The sequence below is a fragment of the Rhinoderma darwinii genome, chromosome 2 (genome assembly GCF_050947455.1).
Source record: "Rhinoderma darwinii isolate aRhiDar2 chromosome 2, aRhiDar2.hap1, whole genome shotgun sequence".
NCBI lineage: Eukaryota > Metazoa > Chordata > Amphibia > Anura > Rhinodermatidae > Rhinoderma > Rhinoderma darwinii.
The window spans coordinates 338,729,622-338,756,165 of NC_134688.1; the positions used below are offsets into that span (position 1 = coordinate 338,729,622).

At 43.5% G+C, this 26,544-nt stretch overlaps 1 protein-coding gene across 1 annotated transcript; it reads left to right on the forward strand.

The window, feature by feature from the left end:
• The first annotated feature begins 551 nt into the window (after positions 1-551).
• Positions 552-14,026, forward strand: YOD1 (YOD1 deubiquitinase). Its single transcript, XM_075853700.1, has 2 exons — positions 552-1,050; positions 8,542-14,026. The coding sequence occupies exons 1-2, from the start codon at positions 843-845 to the stop codon at positions 9,234-9,236; spliced, it is 903 nt and encodes a 300-aa protein (XP_075709815.1). The 5' UTR covers positions 552-842; the 3' UTR covers positions 9,237-14,026.
• The last annotated feature ends 12,518 nt before the right edge of the window (positions 14,027-26,544 follow it).

Genomic DNA, 26,544 nt, shown 5'->3' on the forward strand with positions numbered 1-26,544 from the left:
TACCCAACATATATTCTAATACATGTTCTTCTCTTCAGCATTGCACTCATTGAGGTCCCAGATACATTATACATATATTTATTCCATAACACTAGTGTTCCAGAGAATAGTAGCATTAAAGGGGTTTTCCCATGAAGGACATTTATGACACGTTCACGTCATATCATAAATGTCAGATAGATGCGGGTCGCACCTCTGGGACCCGCACTTATCTCTAGAACGGGGCCCCCTAAACCGCGTTCTAGCTTTTTGGGCTCACGCTGCCTCCCGGCCACTTCCTGATTACATGGTCGGGAGTTACGGAAACAGCGCAATTAAGGCATCTTACGTATTTGTCAACATAAAAAACGCGGGGAGGCGAATACAAAAAAAAAAAATTCGAAAAAAATTTACTGTAAACAAAAAGAATCCAGCCTGTTTTGATATCTGTCTGCCCCATACAAGTCAATGGGCTCTGTATACTTTCTTTAATATTTTTTTCGGGCGTATAAGTAGCCATAGTGATTCTATTTCCAATCAGGATATTGGGGGTTATGCTTTCACTTCACAAACTGAGCAGCCAGTTGATTCTTGACAATGTCCTACAAACATACACGACAGGAGAAGAACCACACTCCAGTCAGACGAATGGCGTCAGTGAGGTAACACAACCCCCTGCGTGCAGCTACCTGCAGAAAGCGGCGCTGGTAATGTACGAGCCTCACTAGAAGATGCATGGATTCTGTAGCCAAGCGCCATGGTGAAATCTCGCGAGACTCCATGAGTCAGCGGGCCCAGCCGGCGTCCTCACCATTGTTGTATTATTACCCTGTGTGACTAGTCCCGGTCCTAGCTCCAGTAAAATGCTGCGGCTCCGCTGTAAAACCCGGGAGGGCGCTCACCTGCTGCAGGGCTTGACTGACGTCTCCAGTGTCCGTGAGCTGCAGGAGCGGATTGCTGGCGTGACCGGAATCTCGGGCCCCACTCAGCGAGTTATGGTGGGATACCCCCCTGCCAGTCTCGACCTCAGTGATAGAGATGCCACTCTACGAGATCTACCCATCAAATCGGGTGAGAATTGCCTCGCGGTGCCTACGAGTGGGCTGCTGGGGGGATCTGGAAGGTTATTGAACCTCGTTTATTTAGAAGCGGAATATTTGCTGTATGTGCCCATCATTGCCATCTCTGCAGCTGCACACACACGGGACTACAATACATTCCTCTCACCCTCATGACCGTGTTGTCATTTTCAGGGGGCACTTTTTTTTACTGCAGAAAATGGTGCGTATTTTGCTGCATTTTTCTCCATGCTGGAAGATGGTGACATCTCCTCTGAAAAACGCAGCAATTCAGCCCACTTTCCGCAGCAGGAATTGACATTCTGCGGTATGAAAAATACCCACCGCAGGTCAATTTCTGGTCAGAAATTTTATGCTGCGTGTGGATGAGATTTGTTAAATCCCACCTGCAAAAAAACTCTGTGAACATGCCCTAAAGCTACAGTTCTCCATCCTATAACCTCTGGCCATTGTGGTATATTGCTGCAGCAGCCAACAGACTGAAACGCCAAGGCCTCATTCACACGACAGGGTCCAAGTGTCGGGCCGGGAAAATCTGCCGTTTTTGGCCGATTTTTCCCGGCCAGTTTGCATCCGTTCCGATTCCGTGTCGGGCCTTGTTGCCGTTTTTACCGGCCGATTTGGACCCGATTTCCATCCGTTTTTTTCCCTGTCCGTTTTAAAATCGGATGAATTTCATTTAAATTTGTTGCCACACACAGCCCTTTGTAGGTAATGCCACAGCCCCCCTGGTAGGTAATGCCACCCAGCCCACTGTAGGCGATGCCACACAGCCCCCTGTAGGCGATGCCACCCAGCCCCCTGTAGGCGATGCCACCCAGCCCCCTGTAGGCGATGCCACCCAGCCCCCTGTAGGCGATGCCACCCAGCCCCCTGTAGGCGATGCCACCCAGCCCCCTGTAGGCGATGCCACCCAGCCCCCTGTAGGCGATGCCACCCAGCCCCCTGTAGGCGATGCCACCCTGCCCCCTGTAGGCGATGCCACCAAGTCCCCTGTAGGTTGCACCCATCCCCCCCCCCCCCCTTCCAGGAGAAGTCACTGACTTCAATGTCCATATATGGACAGTGTAGGCACTGACTTCTCCTGAAGAGGAATTCCCTGCCATAGAGTCGGGGATTCCGCTGCAGAAGTGAGTGACTTTGCTGTGTCCATATATGGACAGTGTAGTCACGCACTTCTCCTGTAGCGGCATCCCCGGCCATAAAGTCGGGGATTCCGCTGCAGAAGTGAGTGACATCACTGTGTCCATATATGGACAGTGTAGTCACGCACTTCTCCTGTAGCGGCATCCCCGGCCATACAGTCGGGGATTCCGCTGCAGAAGTGAGTGACATCGCTGTGTCCATATATGGACAGTGTAGTCACTCACTTCTCCTGTAGCGGCATCCCCGGCCATAGAGTCGGGAATTCCGCTGCAGAAGTGAGTGACATCGCTGTGTCCATATATGGACAGTGTAGTCTCTCACTTCTCCTGTAGAGGCATCCCTAATCCCTCGGCCGGGGATTGGCGATTCCGACTCCTACAGGGAGCAAAAAAAGACCCTCCTCCTCCTCCTCACATGCAGTCTGCACTGTGAGGAGGAGGAGAGAGAGTGCGCGACGGTAGACCCGGCCATCACTCGGGACACATTCCGGTGATGGCCGTGTATTACCCGGCCCCATAGACTTCTATGGGGGCCGGGCACCCGGCCGAAAATAGGACATGTCCCGTTTTTTGACAGCCGGTTTTCCCGTGTGAATCGGTTGTGTGAATAGCCCCATTAGGGGTCTATTATTCCTAATGCAGCCGGGTGTCGGCCGATTTATGAACGGCCGGCACCCGGCCGGGAAACCCTGTCGTGTGAATCCCGCCTAACTATGGCTACATGGCTTTATTGTTCTCCAGTTTTATGTATAATGTGAAGTTCTGCAATTTTCTAATCTTTTTGTTTCTGGTTGAAAACATGTCTATACCTAATACTGCTTACATCTGATGTTTTGCTACAATTGTATCTGAGCGAGGCGATCTTCTGTGAGCTAAATAGCCTGGTCTCCGGTATGGTACATGATATCTTCACTGATACATTGTCGTAAAATACCAGGAAGGGCCTAAGGGTATGTTCACACTCAGAATCAAAAATAGCTGAAAATTTTTCCAATGACAAAATGAAAAACGTCTCAAGAAATGACATGGTCCTTCTTTTTACAGGGGGATTTTTTTACGCGCTGTTTTAAAACGGAGGTGTAAAAAAAAAAATTCCCTGCCTGAAAGAAACACTGTTTTTCCCACTGAATTAAATAAGCAGATGTTTGTAGGCGTTTAGCTACCTTTTTTTTTTAAAGAGTCTCTGTCACCAGATTATAAGTGGCCTATATTGTGCATGATATGATCGGCGCTGTAATGTAGATTACAGCAGCGTTTTTTATTTAGAAAAACGATCATTTTTGACTGAGTTATGACCTATATTAGCTTTATTCTAATGAGTTTCTCAATGGACAACTGGGCGTGTTTTACTATATGACCAAGTGGGCGTTATACAGATGAGTGTATGACGCTGACCAATCGGTGACCAATCAGCGTCATACACTCCCCATTCATTTACACTGCACTAGTGATATGGCTATATCGCTATTTGCAGTCACATAAACACACTAACATTACTGCAGTGTCCTGACAATGAATATACGTTACCTCCAGCCAGGACGTCATGTCTATTCACAATCCTGACACTTCTGTAGCGTCTGTGATTTACAGCAAGGCAAACTTAAACTCGCGAGACTACGCTGTAAGTTGTCATCCACAGCAAGATCTCGCTGTGCTGTGCTTTAACCCGTTAGTGACCGCCAATACGCCTTTTAACGGCGGCCGCTAACGGGCTTTATTCTGATGCATATGCCTTTTTACGGCACTGCATCAGGATAAAGTAAACAGAGCAGGGAGCCGTCAAATCTCCCTGCTCTCAGCTGCCAGAGGCAGCTGAGGGCTGAGAGCGTCCCTGCTCTGCCGTGTGAGATCGATATTAGTATCGATCTCACCGGTATAACCCCTCAGATGCGGTGCACAATAGCGTGCACCGCATCTGAGTGGTTTTGGAGAGACGGAGGGAGCTCCCTCTCCCACCGACACCCGTCGATAAGATTGCCGAGTGTCTGTGTCTCTAATGGCAACCGGGGGCCTAATAAAGGCCCCCAGGTCTGCCTGGAGCGAATGCCTGCTAGATCATGCCGGAGGCATGACCTAGCAGATGCCTGTCAGTTTTAAACGGATAGGCAGTAATACACTTCAATACAAAAGTATTGCAGTGTATTATAAGAGCGATTGGAGAATCGCATATTAAAGTCCCTTAGTGGGACTAGTAAAAAAGTAAAAAAAAAAGTTTAATAAAGTTAATAAAAAAAAAAAAATGAAAAACCCACTTTTTCCCCTTACAAACTGCTTTACTATTAAAAAACAAAAACAAAGTAAAAAAAGTTACACATATTTGGTATCGCTGCGTCCGTAACGACCCCGACTATAAATCTATTACATTATTTAACCCGCACGGTGAACGCCGTAAAGTATTTAATAAAAAACTATGGAAAAATTGCTGTTTTCTGTGAATCCTGACTTTAAAAAAATGTGATAAAAAGCGATCAAAAAGTCGCATCTACTCCAAAATGGTACCAATAAAAACTACAAGTCTTCCCGCAAAAAAAAAGCCCTCATACAACCGCATCGGCGGAACAATAAAAAAGTTACGCCTCTTCAAATATGGAGACACAAAAACAAATAATTTTGAAAAAAAAGCGTTTTTACTGTGTAAAAGTAGTAAAACATACAAAAACTATACAAATTTGGTATCGTTGCAATCGTAACAACCCACTGAATAAAGTTATTGTGTTATTTATATCACACTGTAAACGGCATAGATTTAGGACGCGAAAAAGAGTGGCGAAATTTCAGGTTTTTTTCTATTCCCCCCCCCCCCCCAAAAAAAGTTCATAAAAGTTAATCAATAAATATGTACCTCAAAATGGTGCTATTAAAAAGTACAGCTTGTGCCGCATAAAACAAGACCTTATACAGCTATGTCGACGCAAAAATAAGAAGGTTATAGCTCTTATAATGTGGTGACAGAGCCTCTTTAACCTCTTAACGCCGAAGGACGGATATATCCGTCCTCAGCAGCTGCTAGTTCACGCAGGAGGACGGATATATCCGTCCTGTGATGGCGCGGGTACTGACACTGTACCCACGCGATTAGCGGAAGGAGCACGGCTGTTATACACAGCCTGGCTCCTGCTGCAACTGCTGGAATCGAAGCGCGCTCCGATTCCGGCAGTTTAACCCATTAAATGCCGCTGTCAATAGTGACAGCGGCATCTAATGTGTTTGACAGAGGGAGGGAGCTCCCTCTGTCACCCCATCGGCGCCCCCGCAAACAAATCGCGGGACGCCGTCGGGTTTCCATGGCAGCGGGGGGTCTAACAAAGACCCCCAGGTCTGCCTTCAGCATCTGCCTGTTAGGCGATGTCGGAGGCATCGCCTAACAGATTGCCTGTCAGTTTTACACGGACAGGCAATAATGCTTTGGTATACTAAGTATACCAGAGCATTATATATGCGATCGGCACATCGCATAGTGAAGTCCCCTGGTGGGACTAAAAAAAAAAAATGGCAATCAGTTAAATAAAGTTGGTGAAAAAAAATAAATAATAATTACAGTGAAAATCAAATAAAACGATTTTTTTTCCCAAAAAGTGATTTTATTTAGTAAAAGATCACACATACACATATATGGTATCCCCGCGATCGTAACAACTTGAACATTAAAATCAACACATTAATTAAACCGCCAGATGAACGGCGTCCAAAAAAAACACAAAAAACAACGGCAAAATTCTCTCTTTTCTCCCATTCCCCCCATAAAAAATTAAATAAAAATTAATCTATAAGTCCTATGTACCCCAAAATAGTACTAATGAAAACTACACATTGTCCCGCAAAAATCAAGCCCCAATACGGCCACATTGACGGAAAAATAAAAACGTTACGGCTCTTGGAATGCGGCGATGCAAAAACAAGTAATTTTTTTTCTAAAAGGCTTTTTATTGTGCAAACGTAGGAAAACATAAAACCTTTACATATTTGGTATCCCCGTAATCGTGCCGACCCATAGAATAAAGTGAACATGTTATTTACGCTGCATAGTAAACGGCGTAAATTTATACCGTGAAAATCAATGCTGGAATAGCTTCTTATTTTCAATTCTCTCCTAAAATAAAGTTCATAAAAGTTAATCGATATGTTATAAGCATCTAAAAATGGTACAATTACAAAATACAACTCGTCCCGCAAAAACAAGCCCTTATACGGCTATATAGACGGAATACAAAAACAGTTACGACTATTGGAATTCGACCATGAAAAAACAAAAAATAATCCTTGGTCATTAACGTGCAAAATGGCCCGGTCATTAAGGGGTTAAGGCATATTTCGAGGTGTTTACGCCCCAAAATACACCTGAAAACATAGCGTGTGAACATACCCCCAATGCTGATTTACACACACTTGTTTTAAGGCACTTTAGATGGGCCTATGCAAACTGTATAGGGGCCGAAGATTATTTGCTTGTTTGTCGGCCGTTCAGTGCCCTGTATACACGGGCCAATGATCTGAAACCTGTATTCGAAAGTACGCTTGTTTGCCCGATCAGTGGTCGTGTAAATGAGCTTTAGGCTGGGTTCACACGACCTATTTTCAGACGTTAAGGAGGCGTATTATGCCTCGACTTACGCCTGAAAATACGGCTACAATACGTCGGCAAACATCTGCCCATTCATTTGAATGGGTTTGCCGACGTACTGTGCCGACGACCTGTCATTTACGCGTCGTCGTTTGACAGCTGTCAAACGACGACGCGTAAAATGACTGCCTCGTCAAAGAAGTGCAGGACACTTCTTGGGACGTTTTTGGAGCCATTTTCTCATAGACTCCAATGAAAACAGCTCTAAAAACGGACGTAGAAAACGCTGCAAAAAGGCGAGTTGCTCAAAAAACTTCTGAAAATCAGGGGCTGTTTTCCCTTGAAAACCGCTCCGTATTTTCAGACGTTTTTGGTCACTACGTGTGCACATACCCTTAAAGTTTTGGTCTGCTGCTGATTTGTTGAGCTTGCAGAGGATTGTGTAGACCGGAAACAATGGTTTTGACCGCTCAGCTCCGAGAAATATTAGGTCTGTACATGTCATCCTCTTAAAGGGGTTGTCCGGACATATTTTATTGCTGACTTATCCTTAGGATAGGCCATAAATATCAGATTGATGGGAGTCCAACTCCCGGTAACCATGCCGATCAGCTACTGAAGGGTCCCTTCAGTGTTTACCAGGCTCAGCGCTGTACACATCGGTAGCGGCAGTTCCTAGGATTGCAGCTCCGTCCTGTTTACTTGAAGGGGACCGGAATTGCAATCCCAGGCACATTCGCTCCGGATGTGTACGGCGCTGTGCCTGTAAACTGGGAAAAGGCTGTGGCGACTAAGGTTGTGGCCCCTTCAGTCAGTTGATCGCGGGGGTGCCAGCAGTCCAACACCCACTGATATTTAAGGCCTATCCTAGTGGCATCAAAGTGAATGAGAGAACAAATCCCATCCACACACTGCGTAAATAGTGAGCAGAAGAACCGCTCAGAAACTGACATGCGGTGTAGTGTCTTATTCTGCAGCATGCCAATTGTATTTGCGTAAACGCTGCTTGTTTGTTGCGGGTTTTCCACCTTGAATTCAGTGGGAGGTAAAACCCACAACAAATAGCAGTTATTGCGGCGGAATCGCAGAGATTCCGCTGCAAAAACACAACTCAGAAAAAAAAAAGTTACCCAGAAGTCTGTGTTCTTCCTCCAGGCTGGCCTCCTGGGGTGACGTGTCATCCCATGTGACTTCTGCATCGGCAGTCACATGGGATGAAACATTATAGCAGGAGCCCAGCCTGGATGACGTTAGAGGGCCGGCCTCCTGGGATGCATCCCACAAGGCCGGCCTGCTAGCAGGCTGGCTAAATGCTCAGAAGTTTTCCACAGCGGAAATTCTGGATGAAAAACTGCAATATGGTTTGGTGCGCTTATCCCTGCGGATACCAGATACCGCGGCCCGGTACCAAATGATCCGTGGCCCGGTGGTTGGGGATCACTGCTTTGGTCTACTGTATCCTGCTGCAGATTTTCAGTCCACAAATCCGGACTTAAAATTCACAGCAAATCCGCTGCGCGTCTACGTAGCCTTAAGGCCTTATTTACACGAGCGTGTTAAACGTTCGTGGGACGGCCGTTGAAACCGCGGCCGTCCCACGGACCTATGTAATTCAATGTGGCCATTCACACAGCCGTTGTTTCAACAGACCGTGTGAAGGGTCCGTGCGAAAATAGGACATGAACCTATGGATAGTAATACAGGATGTGATAACCCTCTCTCTCTGTTTCACATGTATGCTTGGCTTTATGTTTTCCTTCTGTCTTTTTTTTAACAGGTGACACTCTTATTGTGGAGGAAGATAAAAGTAAACCTACACCTGCCTCAAAATATAGTATTAACGATCGAACCATATTAGAAAGTCCGGAGATTGTGCGTAGGGTAGTACCAGCCGACAATTCTTGCCTCTTCACAAGTGTCTATTATGTGGTAGAAGGTGGCGTATATGACCCAGCCTGTGCACCAGAAATGCGCAGTTTAATTGCGGAGATTGTTGCCAGTGATCCAACAGGTTACAGTGAAGCAGTTCTGGGTAAAAGCAATGAAGAGTATTGTGCCTGGATCCGCAGAGAAGACACCTGGGGAGGTGCCATCGAAGTATCAATACTTTCCAAATTCTATCAGTGTGAAATCTGTGTGGTGGATACCCAAACAGTGAGGATTGACCGATTTGGGGAAGATGCTGGCTACAATAGAAGAGTACTGCTGATTTATGATGGTATTCACTACGACCCCTTGCAGCGCCAGTTTTCCGATTCTGACATGCCACCTATGACCATTTTCCCCATGTCTGATGATGAGGCGTTGGTGCAGGCTTTAGAGCTTGCAGATGATGCCAGGAGAAAGAGGCAGTTTACAGATGTTAATAAATTTGCCCTGCGCTGTATGGTTTGTCAGAAAGGCTTAACAGGACAGTCGGCAGCAAGGGATCATGCCAAGGAAACCGGCCATACTAACTTTGGGGAGGTGTAACAACACCTCAAATCTTAATAGAATTGGTGGAAGCTACCTCACACGTCTGAACCCATGTTACAGAAAAGCCAAATCCTGAACAAGATTTGTCCTTTTCTCTGCTTTGTTCTTGGGTCAGAAAGCAGTAAAACTGTTCGATCTTCACAGGTTACCTTATTGTGCAGTTGCAAGCATCATATCCTCCCATTGCATTCCCTAGTCTGGAAATTCGACCTGAAGGGGTCCACTGAAATACCCATGACCAAGATCAGTATTTCATGGCCGAGTCCTTGAGCTTTTTACCTAGAAGTGACTGTTTACAAGCAGAACAGATGTTATATATTTATTGATTTGCAACTTTGCATGTTTCAGTGATATTGCAATGAAACACATGAAACCGTAGCGTTCTGTAATGCACAGAATTTAAGTTTTTTTTTACTGCATTTTGAAGTAGCCCTTGGGATAAGGCAACTGCATGCAAGTGTCTAAGCATTAGAATATAGCAAATTTTATTGGGCCTGGAAAGTATTCTTTACGTTTTTCATGCTGGGTGAGTTATATTTGACTATAGCCTTTATATCACCATCTTTCAGCTTGATAACTGAGAACACATGCTGCATCAAGTTACACTATTTAGCCGGAATCAAGTGCCGATGATGAGAACTGTACTCCTCGCATATGTTTTCATATGCTACTCATTCTTGAACTTTTTCTTTATTTGAAAACCACGATCTCCAGAGACACGACGGGCATGTTGCTCTTGAGACAATCTATAAAGCGTAGGGTGTGCAGAAGAATAGTACAGCATCTCTTTACTGTTCCAATACTAAATCAGTAATAATATAGACATATCATTTCATGTCTTTAAACATAGTCCTCCAGAGATCTGGCATCTACTTGCCCATTATTGTCTCCATAGAGATAGCCAATGTGAATTGGGGTAACTCCATGGAAGTTATCTGATTGGCATAACAACCCTCAAAATGTGGCCGAACACTGGTCACTCTGCATTGCATTTAGTTTGTCAAACAATAATTTTTTTTTTTTACATTTAAAGACTATGTAAACAACAACAACAACAACAATGTATCATATTTGAAACAACTTTTGTAATTGTTTTTTATTTTAAAAAAAAAAGCAAATAACTTTTTGAGATACAAGCTGTATCTTGCACTCAAACCCAAATCCGTCAGGTCCGCGACACCGACTGGCTCCGTTACAGCGTTTACGCAGGATCGACCTGTTATCGATCACGTCTAAGTTATGAACTTAGATGTGATCGATAACCGCTCGATCCTGAGTGTCAGGGACATGAAGGACCCGCCGTTGCTGATCCAGTCGGTGCTTCAGCGCAAGAGACAGCTGCTCTGTAGACCGAATACAAAGCAGCTGTATCTTAAAAAGTAAAAATAATTTTTAATAAAGTAATTCTAGTTGTACCAATCACACTGATACACTGCTTTATAAAAGAAAATAGTTTTCAAAGGTGTACACAGCCTTTAAGGGGTTTATACTTTCAGGACAACCACTTTCCCTATGCATAAAAGCTGACCATCTGCTATTAACTGTGCACCATTATAGACATTTGCTAAATCTGTCATATAGATTTCATGAAAGTACTCGAATATCTTTCTATTGAAAAAGTTGTCGAACAGTCTGCACTAGTTGTATTACGGGAAGCTCACTAAGCATAAGGGTCTGTGCACACACAAACTCAAACACATCTGAAAATACAGAGCTGTTTTCAAGGGAAAATAGCTCCTGCTTTTTAGACGTTTTTGGAGCTGTTTTTCCAGTGAAAAACGCCTCCAAAAACGTCCCAAGAAGTGACATGCACTTCTTTTTCGCGTGTCTTTTTTTCTACGTGCCGTTTTCGGAAAACGAGGTGTAAAAAAACACCCCTGAAATCAATGGGCAGATGCTTGGAGACGTTCTGCTTCCGAATTTTCAGCTGTTTTTAGGGCCGAAAATAGCCTGTGTGAACATACCCTGAGGATGTGTAGGTAAAACCATTTTACTACCCTAAGTAGAATTCCTTTAATCCAGTATCCTTGGGAACTGGTGGATGCTGGACTATCAGACGGTCGTTGAAAAGTATATAAAACTGGTAAATGTAGAGGAGCTGGTTCTTTCTGCTCAGTATTCTGCTACTCGTCTCATGAAATTCCACATTATATTGTGCCGGATCATCTGACTTCTTGTAGTGCTGGATTAAAGGACAATCGGTGTATATGCATATGATTGAATTAAGACAATTGACTAAAAGCAATTTCTAAAGAGGGGGAACTACTAATTTTTAAATTCGAAGGTGATTTGTTAAAGCTCAAAATGTTCGACCTCAGACCGGATTAGCTGTGTAGGTTTACACCTAGATTTTAGCCCCAGTCCTGCTAACGTTCCAGTATTGAATTAACAGTCCTTTATAAGAACAACGTACAATAAAGCTCCCAACTTGTCAATTTTGAGATGTAGTCACTATTTTGCTATGTATAAACCCTGCAGGGTGTGTATCGGGTCAAGAATGCATCTAAATTAACCAGTATATGATGATCTTCTCAGTATTCAAGTCCTCAACCTCAGCAATCTGTGTAATGTTATGTGATGTAACTTGTGTGACCGGCTAGGTCTTGTATTCTATTCTAAATATAATGGAATGTTTACTGACCCAGTTCCATGTATTTAATATGTTATGATTCAGAAATTCTTTAGATCATGTATTCTTGAAGGTGCTTGAGGCTTGCAGCTCACTATTTTCTATGCTGGTAGTATCAGTTTGTACATGAAAAAGGAGCCATAAAAAGCCTCGAAGAGCCACCAGTTACATAGTCCTGATATAAGCTATAAAATCCTTAACCTCATTGCCTAGTGGTAGAAAGCTATACTGTAGCATCTATAGTTTACAGAAGACCCACAAGTCAGGTTGGGCTATTTGCACACTAATGTTTTTTCTCCCTCCGCTGTCGTTTATGACACTTTATAAGAAAAGATTGGCATAGGTGGCAATGGATAGGGGGGAAATGAGACTGCTTGTAGCTTTATAGGGTTCTTATCACCACCAATAGATAACTTCTTTCATTTAAAAAAAGATTGGCCCCTTAATAAAAAAATTCTGCTCATGGCACGATTGCAATGAAAATGATTTTGAATGGAGTGGCGGTCGCGCATGTGCGCTGCCGCTTTCTTCAATTTCTATGGGATCAACAAACTTTAGGCAACGCACAATAACTAGCGATCTCTCATGTTCAGAGTCTGTTTAGGCTGCCGTGGGGGATTGTGGGAGGATGCAGGGGATCCTGGGAATCGCTGAGCTCGGAAATTTGGACCCAACTCTGTTGGGTCATTTGGATAGCAAAACCAAACCATGTAAGCAGCTTCTTTTTTATTATTTCTAAAGACATGTATTTAGTAAAATTTATATATTTTTATTAAGGGGCTAATGTTTGTTTGTTTTTTCTATAAAACTAGTACCCTATTGGTGGTCATAGGTATTGTTTTGCCTGCCATAGAGTAGATCAGTCAACCTGCTGTTGTCTTGTGTTGTCTTTATACTACCATGATGGTTTGTGTTTTATAAACTGTATTTATTGAACGTTTTTGATGTAATGCATTGTATTCCTGTATATAAAGCACTGATGTCATGAACCAGGGCTGAGTAGCTTCAGTTCACTTTGACAATATATATATATTTTTTCCTTTCTGCATACTAGCATTATGTCAAGGCACCCAATACATAAAGGGTTTCACTAAGATCCTTTGATGCCAGAGTAGTAAATAAAGAAAAGTAAACACGTGGACTCGTCCAAATGTCCTTGGTAAAGCCTATGCTTTCAGCACTTGGGAGCGTTCCACTTGTATCCACTTACATTAAAACTCATTGACTTGAATGAGATTGTTCTTGAAATCCTCTCACCTGCTTCACTGCAACAAACCAAAAGCCAAGTTTTCCCCGGAGTGTTGGTTTTCCGCGCATTTGTGTATGAGCTTTATAGTCAAGTAGGAAAAGATCTTTGCTACACTGTATGAAGAGCCACTGTTGTTTGAAAATCCTTGTTTTTCTCGTTATTTTTTTTTGGATTAGACCTCTATTAATCCTTGGCTCTGATGGAATCTTACATTTATTTTTACAAATTAAAGCTCAAAATTGACCTAAAATTGATCTTCTGACATGTCAAAGATGTGTGAGAAGATCACGTCTATGTTGCCCATAAGCTTGGACCACTATCGGTTTTCAGAATGAAAGCGCTGCAGTGCTCCTTAGAGCCCTCAAACCCATTCAGCACCACTCTGGGGCAGACCCCTTTTTCAAATCCCTGATAACCCCTTTATTGGGAACTTTTGGCGAACACCAACATTTTTTAAATGGCTGATTTTTTATGTGGAATTGGCTGAGTAACCATGGCAGTATTCGGGCTGACCCTTGGATTTCTGCGGCGGTGTAGCAGTAAAAATATCTGCTTCTGTATGGTGATTATCCCCACTTATTGGGGCTAATCTACCTGTGGTTACCTGATGCGGTTTTCTTGGCAGAAACTGCGTCAAGAAGTGATATGTCACTTTTTCTTTCAGCGAGGCGGTTTACATATTTGCCTGCTAGAAAATTCCGTCCTGTATGAACAACTGGGCAGTTCCCCTTTGACCACAATGGGAGGTTAGTTACAAGTGTTTTTCATGCTGATTCCGGGGCGGAAAATGTGTTGGACTCTGCCATGTGAACAGGGTTTTACGTGAAATCATGATCTTGAATCAAGTGTCTTCTGGCTTTCTCTCTAAGGGTATGTTCACACGAGGGCGTCCGTAACGGCTGAAATTACGGGGATGTTTCAGCCTGAAAACATCCCCGTAATTTCAGCCGTAACGGCATGTGCAGGCGCTTGAACGCCGCGTCCATTACGGACGTAATTGGCGCTGCTATTCATTGGAGTCAATGAATAACTGCTCCAATTACGGCCAAAGAAGTGACAGGTCACTTCTTTGACGCGGACGTCCATTTACGCGCCGTCATTTGACAGCGGCGCGTAAATATACGCCTCGTGTGAACAGACAAACGTCTGCCCATTGCTTTCAATGGGCAGATGTTTGTCAACGCTATTGAGGCGCTATTTTCGGACGTAATTCGGGGCGTGTGAACATACCCTTATAAGATATTTCCTCGCACTTTGCCATATAGTCATCTTTCTCCCTGCCACCGGAGAGATAAGTGTCTGTTGTAGCCCCACATCCTACCAATCACTAGAATGTGGGTCCTGGAGCCACATGTTCTTCCTCACTGCAAGACCGCAGTGAATGGAACGGCAGACGATCATGCACGTTGCCGCTTCATTCAATGTCTATGGGACTGACGGAGACCACTGACAGCACTGGGATGTTTCAGTCAGTCCCTCAGACGTTGAATAGAGCAGCAGGGCACATTTTCTCCTCACTGCACTATTGCAGTAAGTAAAAACGGAGGGCTTGGGAACCCCGTTCTAGTTATTGGTGGAGCCCTCAGCGATCAGACACTAATCGCGTATACTCTGAATAAGTGATAAATGTTGATTCTAAAAATACCCCTTTTATCTTCATGATTTTTTGTTATAGTACCAGTCAACCAGATTGTAGTTAACTCTTCATTGCTATGGAACAAATGGATTTCTGCGCTTTTCAACACTAAATTTTACATAGGCTGAGACCCATGAAATACACTTCTGGACAGTCCTATGATTCAATAATCTTGGTCCTTACTTATTTTCTTGATACATTCTTGAATTGTATGCCTTCAGATGGTGCACGATCCCTAGATTATATTGTGAATGTTGTATATAATGTCTGGCATAGCCTTAAAAATCCATAAACCCAACTTTTCTGATCTCATATTACATGTATCTACATTCTCAATGTGTAATCCAAGAACGAGCTGTATGAATTTTCCACTACAAGTGTTTCACCCAGGTTTTGATCATGTAATAGTGTGCCCTCATTCATTGCTATTATTGATTTTTGTTTTTCACCTTAGTGTTTGGTTTACCTTCCTACTTTTCAATTGGACATGTACACGATAATACTGTAAATTATATATGGTACAAACTGCTATGCGGATTTTATGAGGTGCTGCTTTAACTGCTTGACAATGAATTCTACCTTGAACAAATTTTGATAAGTAAAAAACAGACAGTGACTTGCTTTGTGTGTTTGGTTTTGACCTTCTATAAATAAAGTCACTATTTAATCGAATGTGTATGAAGTTTTATTATATAGATATTAATAATGCTGCTCCTTTGTGGGAAGGAAATTTCACTAAAGGCTGAGTTTTCGATTGTGTTTATTTACTAAATATGTTTTAATTTCATTTTTATAAAGTATTTCTGTTTTTCTAAAATAATAAATATTCCAACTCCAGGAAAACGGTCAATACAAAAAAGTCCAATGCCTATGGACTCCACTAAGTGGGATGGCCCCTAACACCTCATTCCATTCAGTTTCCTCATTAAAGAGGCTCTGTCACCAGATTCTCAAACCCCTATCTCCTATTGCATGTGATCGGCGCTGCAATGTAGATAACAGTAAAGTTTTTTTTTTTGTTTTTTTTTTTTGAAAAACGATAATTTTTGGCTAAGTTATGAGCTATTTTATATTTATGCAAATGAGCCTTTCTAATGGACAACTGGGCGCGTTTTCTCTTATTTCCAACTGGGCGTGTATTGTGTTTTAACCCCTTGACGTAACTGTACGTCGAGGTGAGCAGTAAGTTTGCGCACCTTGACGTGCAGTTTTGTCTGTTCTTTGACAGTTAACCGCCGCGGGGTGCTACACCGCAGCGGCGGTTAACTGTGCAGGGTGTCTGCCCTGCATTCCCCGTTGCCGATCAGCGGCCCATCGTCGCTGATTTCGGCAGTTAACCCCTTAATTGCGGCGTTCGATTTTGAATGCCACAATTAAGGTGTTTAGCGACGATCGCCAGCCCCCACGTGAAATCACGGGGGCTGGCGATGGTACCGATGGCAACCGGACAATGGCTTCCGGGCTGCCATGTACAGAAGCCTATGAGGACCAGCCCGGAGGGTGGTTGTCGTAGGCTTCCTGTCAGTGTGACTGTTACGTCACAATGACAGTTGGAATGCATTACACTTCGTGTGTAGTGTAATGTATTCCAGCAGCGATCAGAGCTGCAAGTCTAAGTGTCCCCTAGTGGGACACGTGGAAAAAGTTAAAAAAAGAATAAAAATCTTTTAAAAAAAGTGTAAAAATCAAAGTTATAAGCGATATAAACAAGAACTGCTTTTTTTTCCTATAATAAGTATTTTATTATAGGAAAAAAATGAACATTTTAAAAAAAGTACACATATTTGGTATCACTGGGTTCGTAACGACCCCAACTATAAAACTATAATATTATTTTTCCCACATGGTGAACACCGCAAAAAAAATAAACGAAAAACAATGCCAGAATCACTATTTTTTTTTGGTCACCACCCCTCCCAAAATATGCAATAAAAAGTGATCAAAAAGTCGCATGTACGCCAAAATAGTACCGATACAAACTACAACCCGTCCCGCAAAAAACAAGCCCTTGCACAGATTTTTTGACTGAAAAATAAAAAACTTACGGCTCTCAGAATATGGTGACACAGAAAATAAATTATTTTCTAAATAAGTAATTTTATTGCGCAAACGCTGCAAAACATGAAAAAAAACCCTATATACATATGGTATCGCCATAATCGTACCGACCCGCAGAATATAGTATAATGGTCATTTATAGCCCAGGGTAAACGCCGTCAAAAATAAATAAAAAATCAGTCAGAATTTATGGTTTTTGGTCACCTGGCTTGCCGAAAAATGGCATAAAAAGTGATCAACAAAATCGCATGTACCCCAAAATGGTACCAATGAAAAGTACAGATTGTCCCGCAACAAATAAGCCCTCACGCAGCTCCGGTGGTGAAAAAATAAAAAAAAGTTCCGGCTCCCAGATTATGGCGATGCAAAATGTGCAGAGCGTTCCAAAAGCGGATAGGATCGAGTGCCATTTATAAGTGCAACAGTGGGCACATATCTGTGGATTATTTATTTACCACATTATTATACCCTCTTATTATGCCCTGATGTACTCTGCCAAGCCTACATGTGCCCCCACATTATAAACTGAAATGCCAGCAAAACGCCAGAGCTACTACCAAGCAAAATCTGCGCTCCAAAAGCCAAATGGCGTCCCTCCCTTCTGAGCCCTACAGCGTGCCCAAACAGCCGTTTACGTCCACCGATATGGCATCGCCATACCCGGGAGAACCCGGTTAATATTTTATGTGGTATTTGTGGCACAAACTGGGCACAACATATAGTGCACTAAAATGGCACATCAGTGGAAATTGTAATTTTCACTCTGCACCATCCGCTGCGCATTAAACCCTTCGCGCACCATGACTTAATAGCATGTTGTGGTGTGGGGGATGATATATGGAGCGTCTCACGCACTGAGCCCGCACCATACGCTGCGGGTGTCAGCTGTGGGGGGACTAATAAAATTTCTAAAAACAAAAGTAAATAGTTATTAGTGGAAAAAATTTAATAAATATTTAAAGTCCAAAAAGAAACCCTTTTCACATTTTTTCTCTAAAGTAATGTAAAAAAAAATACACAAAATTGGTATCGCTGCGTCTGTAAAAGTCCAAGCTATTACAATGTACCATTATTTAACTCACACGGTGAAGGCCGTGAAAAATAAAGAATTTTAAACGGCAAAATCTCAGTTTTTTGGTCACCTTGGCTCTACCAAAAAATTTAATAAAAAGTGCTCAAAAAGTCTTATGTACCAAAAAATGGTACCAATAAAGACTACAGCTCGTCCCGCAAAAAATAAGCCCTCACACCACTCTATTGACGGAAAAATAAAAAACGTTGTGGCTCTCGGAAAGCGGGGAGGAAAAACGAAAAAGAAAAAAGCAAAACATGGATCAGTTCGGAAAGGGTTAATTACTTTCTAATGAAAAAACATTTATGACCACATGTGGGGTATTGCCGTACTCGGGAGAAATTGCTTTACAAATGTTGGGGTGCATTTTCTCCTTTATCCTTTGTGAAATTGAAAAAATTCAACTTTTTAGTGGAAATAATGTTGATATTAATTTTCACAGCCTAATTCTAATAAATTCTGCAAAAGACGTATGGGGCCTAAATGCTCACTATACCCCTAGATAGATTCCTTAAGTGGTGTAGTTTCGCAAATGGGGTTGCTTTTTGAGGGCTTCCACTGTTTCGGTCCCTCGGGGGCTTTGCAAATTAGACATGACACCCAAAAACTATTCCAGCTAAATTTGTGCTCCAAAAGCCAAATAGCGCTCCTTCCCTTCTAAGCCCCGGTGTGGATCCAAACGGCAGTTTATTACCACATGTGGGGTATTTACGTAATCAGGAGAACTTGTTTTACAAATGTTGGGGTGCTTTTTCTCCTTTATTCCTTGTAAAAATTAAAATTGTCTAAGTTCTTACAGAAAAAAAGTAGATTTTTACCTTTACAGACTAATTCCAATGAATTCAGCAAAACACCTGTGGGGTCAAAATGCTAACTCTACCCCTAGAAAAACTCCTTGAGGGGTGTAGCTTCCAAAATGGGGTCACTATTGGGTGGTTTTCATCCCTCCAGTGCATTGCAAACGCGACACGGCACTGAAAACTATTCCAGCAAAATCAGAAATCCAAAATCCAAATGGTGCTCCTTCTCTTCTGAGGCCTGCTGTGGGTCCAAACAGCAGTTTATTACCACATATGGGGTATTTCCGTAATCGGCAGAAATTGCTTTACATATGTTGGGGTGTTTTTTTTACTTTATTGCTTGTAAAATTTAAAAATTTCTAAGTTTTTTCACAAAAAAAGTAGATTTTCATCTTCATATACTAATTCAAATAAATTTAGCAAAAAAACTGTGGGTTCAAAATGCTAACTAAAGCCATAGATAAATTCCTTGAGGGGTATAGTTTCCAAAATGGGGACACTTTTGGGGGGGTCTTTACTGGTTTGGTACCACAAGACCTATTCAAACCTGACATGGTGCCTAAAATATATTCTAAATAAAGGAGGCCCCAAAATCCACTAGGTGCTTCTTTGCTTCTGAGGCCTGTGTTTCAGTACATTACCGCACTAGGACCACATGTGGGATATTTCTAAAAGCTGCAGAATCTGGGCAATAAATATTGAGTTGCATTTCTTGGGTAAAGCCTTCAGTGGTACAGAAAAAATTTATTACAAATGAATTTTCGAAGAAAAAAAATGAAATTTTTAAATTTCACCTCTACTTTGCTTTAATCCCTATGAAACGCCTAAAGGGTTAAAACACTTTGTGAATGCTGATTCGAATACCTTGAGGGGTGCAGTTTTCAAAATGGGGTGATTTCTGGGGATTTTCTAATATATAAGGCCCTCAAAGCCACCTCAGAACTGAACTGGTCCCTGAAAAAATAGCCTTTTGAAATTTTCTTTCAAATATGAGAAATTGCTGCTAAAGTTCTAAGCCTTGTAACGTCCTGGAAAAATAAAAGGACGTTCAAAAAACGATGCAAACATAAAGTAGACATATGGGAAATGTTAACTAGTAACTATTTTGTGTGGTATTACTATCTGTTTTACAAGCAGATACGTTTAAATTTAGAAAATGCAAATTTTTGCAAATTTTTTCTAAATTGTGGTGTTTTTCAGAAATAAATATCAAAATGATCGACAATTTTTTTTCACTAACATAAAGTACAACATGTCACGAGAAAACACTCTCAGAATCGCTTGGATAGGTAAAAGCATTCCAACGTTATTACCACAAAGTGACACATGTCAGATTTGAAAAAATTGGCTGGGTCCTGAAGGCCAAAACAGGCTGAGTCCTGAAGGGGTTAAGTTCCAGGTCACCCTTCCCTTAAATTAGATGGGAATTTGCATAAAGATGTATCGAATAGATACCAATACAAAAGAAAGATTACCCCTGAGGAAAAGCTAGAGTGACCGATCATTTCCATAGATGAATTAGTGGAGACCTATATGGGCTTAGATGCAACTTTTGCATTAAAAGCATCTCGCATGTAAGTATTTAAAACAAATAGCATATCCCGACCGTAATTGGGGAAACTGATAAAAGAAGCACTCCAGCAAAAAACGTTTTTTTTGCTCATTTAATGCTAACGCAACGGCAATATTCTAGCGGTGTCTTTTGTTTCTTCTAAGCTCCATTGCATCCATGTATTTTTAACCCCTTCATTATGAGCAGATGTTTCATATGACCACCAAAATAGGCCATTCTCTCATGTGTTAGGCAGGAGATCAGTTTCTCCTGTATGGCTGACTTCCTGTGAACTACAGGATTACTTCACCTATCAAAGTCCTCCTGGCAGCCCTGATACCCCTCCCCACCCAGCTCCACCCTCCTTGTTCCTCCGTATGTCTCCATACATATAGTGCTGCTGAAGAGAGAATTTCTGCCCTAAGGGCTTATTCAGACGAACGTGATTTTCACGCACCTCGACTGACCTATGTTAGTCAATGGGGCCATTCACACAGTCAGTGATTTTTACGCAGCGTGTGTCCGCTGCATAAAACTCACAACATGTCCTATATTTGTGCGTTTATCGCGCATCATGCACCCATTGAAGTCAATGGGTGCGTGAAAATCACCCGCAGCACACGGAAGCACTTCCGTGTGACGCGCGTGATTCGCGCAACAGCAGTAAAAACTATGAATGAAAACAAAAGTACCACGTTCTTTTCTGTTTACAAACATACAGAGTGACATAATGATGGCGGCTGCGCGAAGATCACACAGCCGCATCATACGCTGCTGACACACGGAGCTGTTATGTACCTTTTTCGCACGCAAAACGAACACGCTCGTGTGAATCCGGCCTAAGGTTGAGTTCACACATCGCAGATTTGTTGCAGATTTTACCCATTGCAATGCAACAGGGTGACGTGTAAAATCTGCAAATTATAAAACTCACCTGACTCACGCGAAGGGTAAGTTTACACGTAGAGTAAATACTGTGGCTTTTCCGCAATGTATTTAGTTGTGGAAAATCCACAGAATAATAGAGTAGCAGCAAAGTGGAAGAGATTTGAACAAATCTCATCCACAAGCGGTGTAAATGATGAGCAGAAAAAACACTCAAACTGACCTGCGGTGCAGTTTTTGAATCCACAGCATGTCAATTGTATTTGCGTAATAGCTGCTTTTTTGTTGCGAGTTTTCCCCCATTGAATTCAAGGGGGAGGCAAAACCCACAACCAATAGCAGATGTTGCGATTTTTGCAGAGGAAAAGCTGTGATTGTGCCGCAAAAATCACAACTCGGAAAAAAGAAAAATCTTACCCAGAATTCTGTTCTAATTTATCCAGGCCGGCCTCCTGTGACGTTTGGCTGCATCGATCACAGGGGATGAAACGTCACCCCAGCAGGCCGGCCTGCAGAACAGCTGAGGGACGCGTCGCCATGGCTAGATAAGTATGAAACTTTGTTTTCCGCAGAAAGCAGCAGTAAAAAACTCCTACTTACCAGGGCCGTTATGGCGATCCGTCCCTCCTGTGTAGTCCGATCCGGCCTCCCTGGATGACGCTGCAGCCCGTGTGACCACTGCAGCTGCGTTCACATGGGATGTAACAGCATCCCAGGAGGCTGGCCCTCTGACGCCATCCAGGCTGGCCTTCTGGGATGGCGTTTCATCCCGTGTGACCGCCGCTTCAGCCTGTGATTGGCTGCAGCGGTCACATGGGATGCCGCACTGGACGGAGAAACAGACTTCTGGGTAAGTATGTTTTTTCTTTTCTCCATAGTTGTGATTTTTGCGGCGGAATCACTGTGAATATGCCGCAAAAGTCGCCACGCAGCTTTTTGTTGCGGGATTCGCATCCCCATTGAATTCAATGGGTGAAGCCCGTAACGGAAAATCAACTAGGATGCAGCATAAATTGGATTTAAATTCCGCACCGCAGGTCAATTTATTAACCTTTCCGCTGCATAGAGCAGCGCTGAAAAAAAACCCACAGCGTTACCCCCTCCCTCTCTTCTGCGCGTAGCCCAGCCTCCTAAGAGGACATTGCAGGCCATGTGATGCTGCAGCCTGTGATTGGCTGCAGCGGTCACACTGGATAAAACGTAGTTCCCAGGAGGCCGGACTGCTGGAGGAAGCAGGAAGTTCTGGGTAAGTATGATACCGCTGCAAAAGTCACTATGCTTGGCTTTCTGTTGCGCGTTTTGCATCCCCACTGAATTCAATAGGGAAAACCCACAACGGAAAATCAGCAAAAATGCAGCATAAATTGACTATGCTTCATATAGGCTCCAGTATCTTGCGCGGTATGTTTTGTTTTTTTCGGGATCCCTCAGGATGGAATAGCGTAGTATACTACGTTGTTCCATCCTCAAAGAAAAAAGGTATACCGACTTATACCAGCCCGACAGAGACCAAAAAGCACAACCTTTTGGACTCCGTCAGGCTAATGAGTCCCTATGGTTAGCGTGTACATAAATAGCTTTCCCAACGTGCATGCTAAACGTAGGTCCAATACGTGATATAATGCCCAATATAGCTTAATGCCCCACAGCTGCCCCATACAGTATAATGCCCCCAGCCGCCTTTATACAGTATAATGCCCCCAAAGCTGCCCCTAGTGCCAGTGCCGTTGTAGATAGTACCCCTATATTGTGCCACCATGTCCATGTTGATAATGCCACACCCCCTTGAAGATAGCGCTTCCCCCCTGTAGATAGTGTCATTGGGACGCACTCTAAGAGCGGAATCCCCAGCCAGAGCATAGGCCAGGGATTCCGCTTCTAGAGGGAAGCCCTGTTGTTGCTGTCCATATATGGACAGTGACATCAGTGGCTACTCCTTGAGCAGAATCCCCGTTGCCGACTCTGGCTGGGAATTCCGCTCCAGGAGGAGCCCCTGACGTCAATGTCCATATATGTACAGTGACCTCAGGGGTTTTCTCTAGGAGCGAAACCCCCAACCTGATCATCGGCAATGGGGATTCCGCCCAAGTCGGCGAGTGGAGGAGCTCCCTCTTCTCCTCCTCTCTGAACTAATTCTAAAGCAGGGAGCTGATGGTTCCCTGCTTCAGCATTGGGTTATACTCTATCTGTGTCCTGGGGATGCAGATACAGTTGATTGCCGGACATACCCCCGGCCAATGTTCCCTCTAAATCTTTGCAGCTCCTGAGCGGAGCAGTTAGGGAGCAGGGCGAATCTCCATCAATGGTGGGCGATCTGATGACCTAAAGTAATAACTGCAATAAATGCTAATATAGCGACTAAATAATAGTTAAATTAGTTTGAATTACTTTTTTAAATACTAAAATATTACAAGTACACCAGTAAAATAGACCGTTATAAACACCAATTATCGGTATCAAAGAAAGAATCCCTCTGTTACACCACTGTCCCTATTGATAGCGTCACACAGACCCCCCATAGATAGCGCCACACAGTCCCCCTGTAGATAGCGCCACACAGACCTATAGATAGCGACACAGTCCTCCTGTAGATAGCGTCACACACAGACCCCCTGTAGATAGTGCCACACAGCCCCCCTGTAGATAGCGCCACACAGCCCCCCTGTAGATAGCACCACACAGCCCCCCCTGTAGATAGCGCCGTACAGCAATCCCCCTCCCCATGTATATACTGCCACACAGCAATCCCCCCATCCCTTGTATATACTGCCACACAGCAATCCCCCCTCCCCTTGGATATACTTTCACATAGCAATCACCCCTCCCCTTGGATATACTGCCACACAGTATTACCCGGTCCCCTAGTATATACTTCCACACAGCAATCCCCCCTCCCTTTGTATATACTGCCTCAAAGCTATCCCCCCTCCCCTTGTATATACAGCCACACAGTAATCCTCCCTCCCTTGTATATATAGTGCTACACAGCAATCCCCCCTGTATATAGTGCTACACTACCCCCCCTTGTATATAGTTCTACACATCAATTCCCCTGCCCGTGTATATTACCACACAGCCCACTAAAAAAAAGATTGTACTTACCTTGCCCCGTTCCCACGACGGACGGAGCGCTACACTGCCTCTCGTGTGGGATGCATGCGCAGAGCGTCGTGATGATGTGACGTCATCACGCCGGCCTGGGCAGGAAGTTTTCCCAGTGCCTTTTAGGCTGCAGGCCTAATGTGGGATGCAGCCTATAGTATTAATTTGCATCTGCGTCCTGAAGACGTATCTGCCCCCTCCGGTGCTAGCGACACCACTGCATCCACCCAACGCCCGTGACAGTGTGCAGACTTTAAACATTAGTGAGCTGGCAGACTGTGGGAGTTGTGCAGCCACGCTGCCACGCACCTTATAGGGAACATTGCCCCCGGCCGCCAGGGACAGCGGGACACCGCCCGGAATCCAGGACTGTTCCTGAATGCAGGACGGTTGGGAGGTATGCTGTCACTTCCTGGTGCGAGAATACATCAGGAAATGACTACAGGGATGTTCCAACGCTAATACAATCACCAGTCTCCTTCAGTTAATCTACAAACAGCAGACTACACATGCACCAAATGTAGATTTACATATAGGGAGGAGACATGGTAAATGGATGGAGGAGAAAGTCTGCAGCTTAGAAGCTCCGTGCGTGCGCCACCCCCCCCCCCCCCCCATTCCCAGCCTCTTCATCCCTGCACGGCTGTTCATACTCCTTTTCAGCAAATCAGTCAAATGTTAGGGCGGCGCCGAGCCTCAAATTCAATGAAGAAAGTGGGACATACAAAGACCATCATGGGACAGTGCTTTAAATCAAGGACTTTCCCGCTGGATCCAGGACGATGGGGGAGCTTACAGAGGGAGCCCCGGTCGCTAACAACCGCGGCATCTATGAAGTTAAACAGCCAGGATCAGAGTTCTCACCGATCCTGGCCGTTGCAGTACAGTGTCAGCTGTATATTACATGTAGATGTACATGTACACCATTTCGTGTTTAGGCCCACACGCCTATGATGTATATATACGTCATGGGGTGCCTTGGGGTTAAGTGACTGAGCTAAATTCGCATTGAGAGTGCAGAGAAAAAAAAAGAACTTGTAGCAGAAGAGGACAGTGGGATTTATATTCATCCCAGGACTGAAATAGCATTCAGGAATACCAAGTAAAATTGTGTGGGTGCATAACAACATAAGTTACTCCATAACGTTTCCAACCCAGTGCGACAGAAAGGGGATGAGGTGATGAAGTGTTCTTCCGGAGAGCTGGGATACTTGGCTGCACTGCATTAATGAGATGATACAAAATGGAGGTGACAGGCCACTAAGATGTAAAACGGCTGGGGATTTGTCCACATTGAGGTTAACTATATGCTGTGAAATCCTGTGAACCCTGTTCCAAAAGGATGAGAGTCTGGAGCAAGAACAGAAAACAAGAAATTAAACAATTGGAGCATTCGTCATGGGTCTTGGGGTACTGGATCTGAGGTTACAATTCCCGGCACCAAAGCCAGTGGTCAGATAGCAGGAATTGGGAAGTGCATAACTTTCCGTTGTGATGGTAATCCCTAAAAGAGCAATCTTGGGACATCAGATTACCGAGAATAGGAAAGGTGGAGAGGGTGAAATGTTGGAAACACCTTCTCTCAGGGTACAGCATGTGACCCGCGGCAGCAGTTTTAACATGGAGGGGTATGTAGGTATTCTTTATGTAAAGTTTTTTTTTCAGGATGGAAACATATTTTATTAAGTTACTTTTCATATATTTTAAATTTACAGGAAAAAGAGTTCTCAAGTTGTATGCAAATACAAAGTTCCTTGTGGGGTTTGAAGGAAGCGTTGACTTCTCAAAAATATGTCACTACAAAAATGTTTTACAAAATCGATACTTCGAATAAACAAATCTCAGTATAATGAGATGCTAATGGTTAGGGAATACAGTGCCACACATCCTTTAGTAACGCTTCACACTGCAAAAGCAGATAAATGATAAAAACAAGGTGGGGTCTTGGTTATTTAGTTACTCTTAACTGAACGGTGCGGTGTTGCCATTTATTTGTTTCAGGAGTAGCAGAAAGGTTCACACTGTTCGAATATCATGCGGATTGCCGCTCCGTAATTCATATTAAATCTGCCTGCTTAATTTGAATTAACCTGTACAGACGTTGCAGAAATTTTCTGCGCAGATTTTAAATCCACGTTAATAAGTGACATCCGCACCAATAAGAAAAAAAACCTGGTGGATTTCTACAGTTGGATTATCCCCATTGAATAGGGCTAACCCTCATGCAGATCCGCGGCACATCAAACAGGAAATCTACATAAAAATCCAGGAGCAAACTGGAAAATTTCCTTGAAATCGGTAGAGTTATGTCGTCTAAATCCT

What these genes read in the sequence shown, in the direction of transcription:
- YOD1 (XM_075853700.1), top strand. Translation starts at nt 843, where the DNA reads ATGCTGCGGCTCCGCTGTAAAACCCGGGAGGGCGCTCACCTGCTGCAG. An exon ending in AGATCTACCCATCAAATCGG is followed by an intron (nt 1,051 to 8,541) that starts GTGAGAATTGCC and finishes TTTTTTTAACAG; the next exon opens with GTGACACTCTTATTGTGGAG.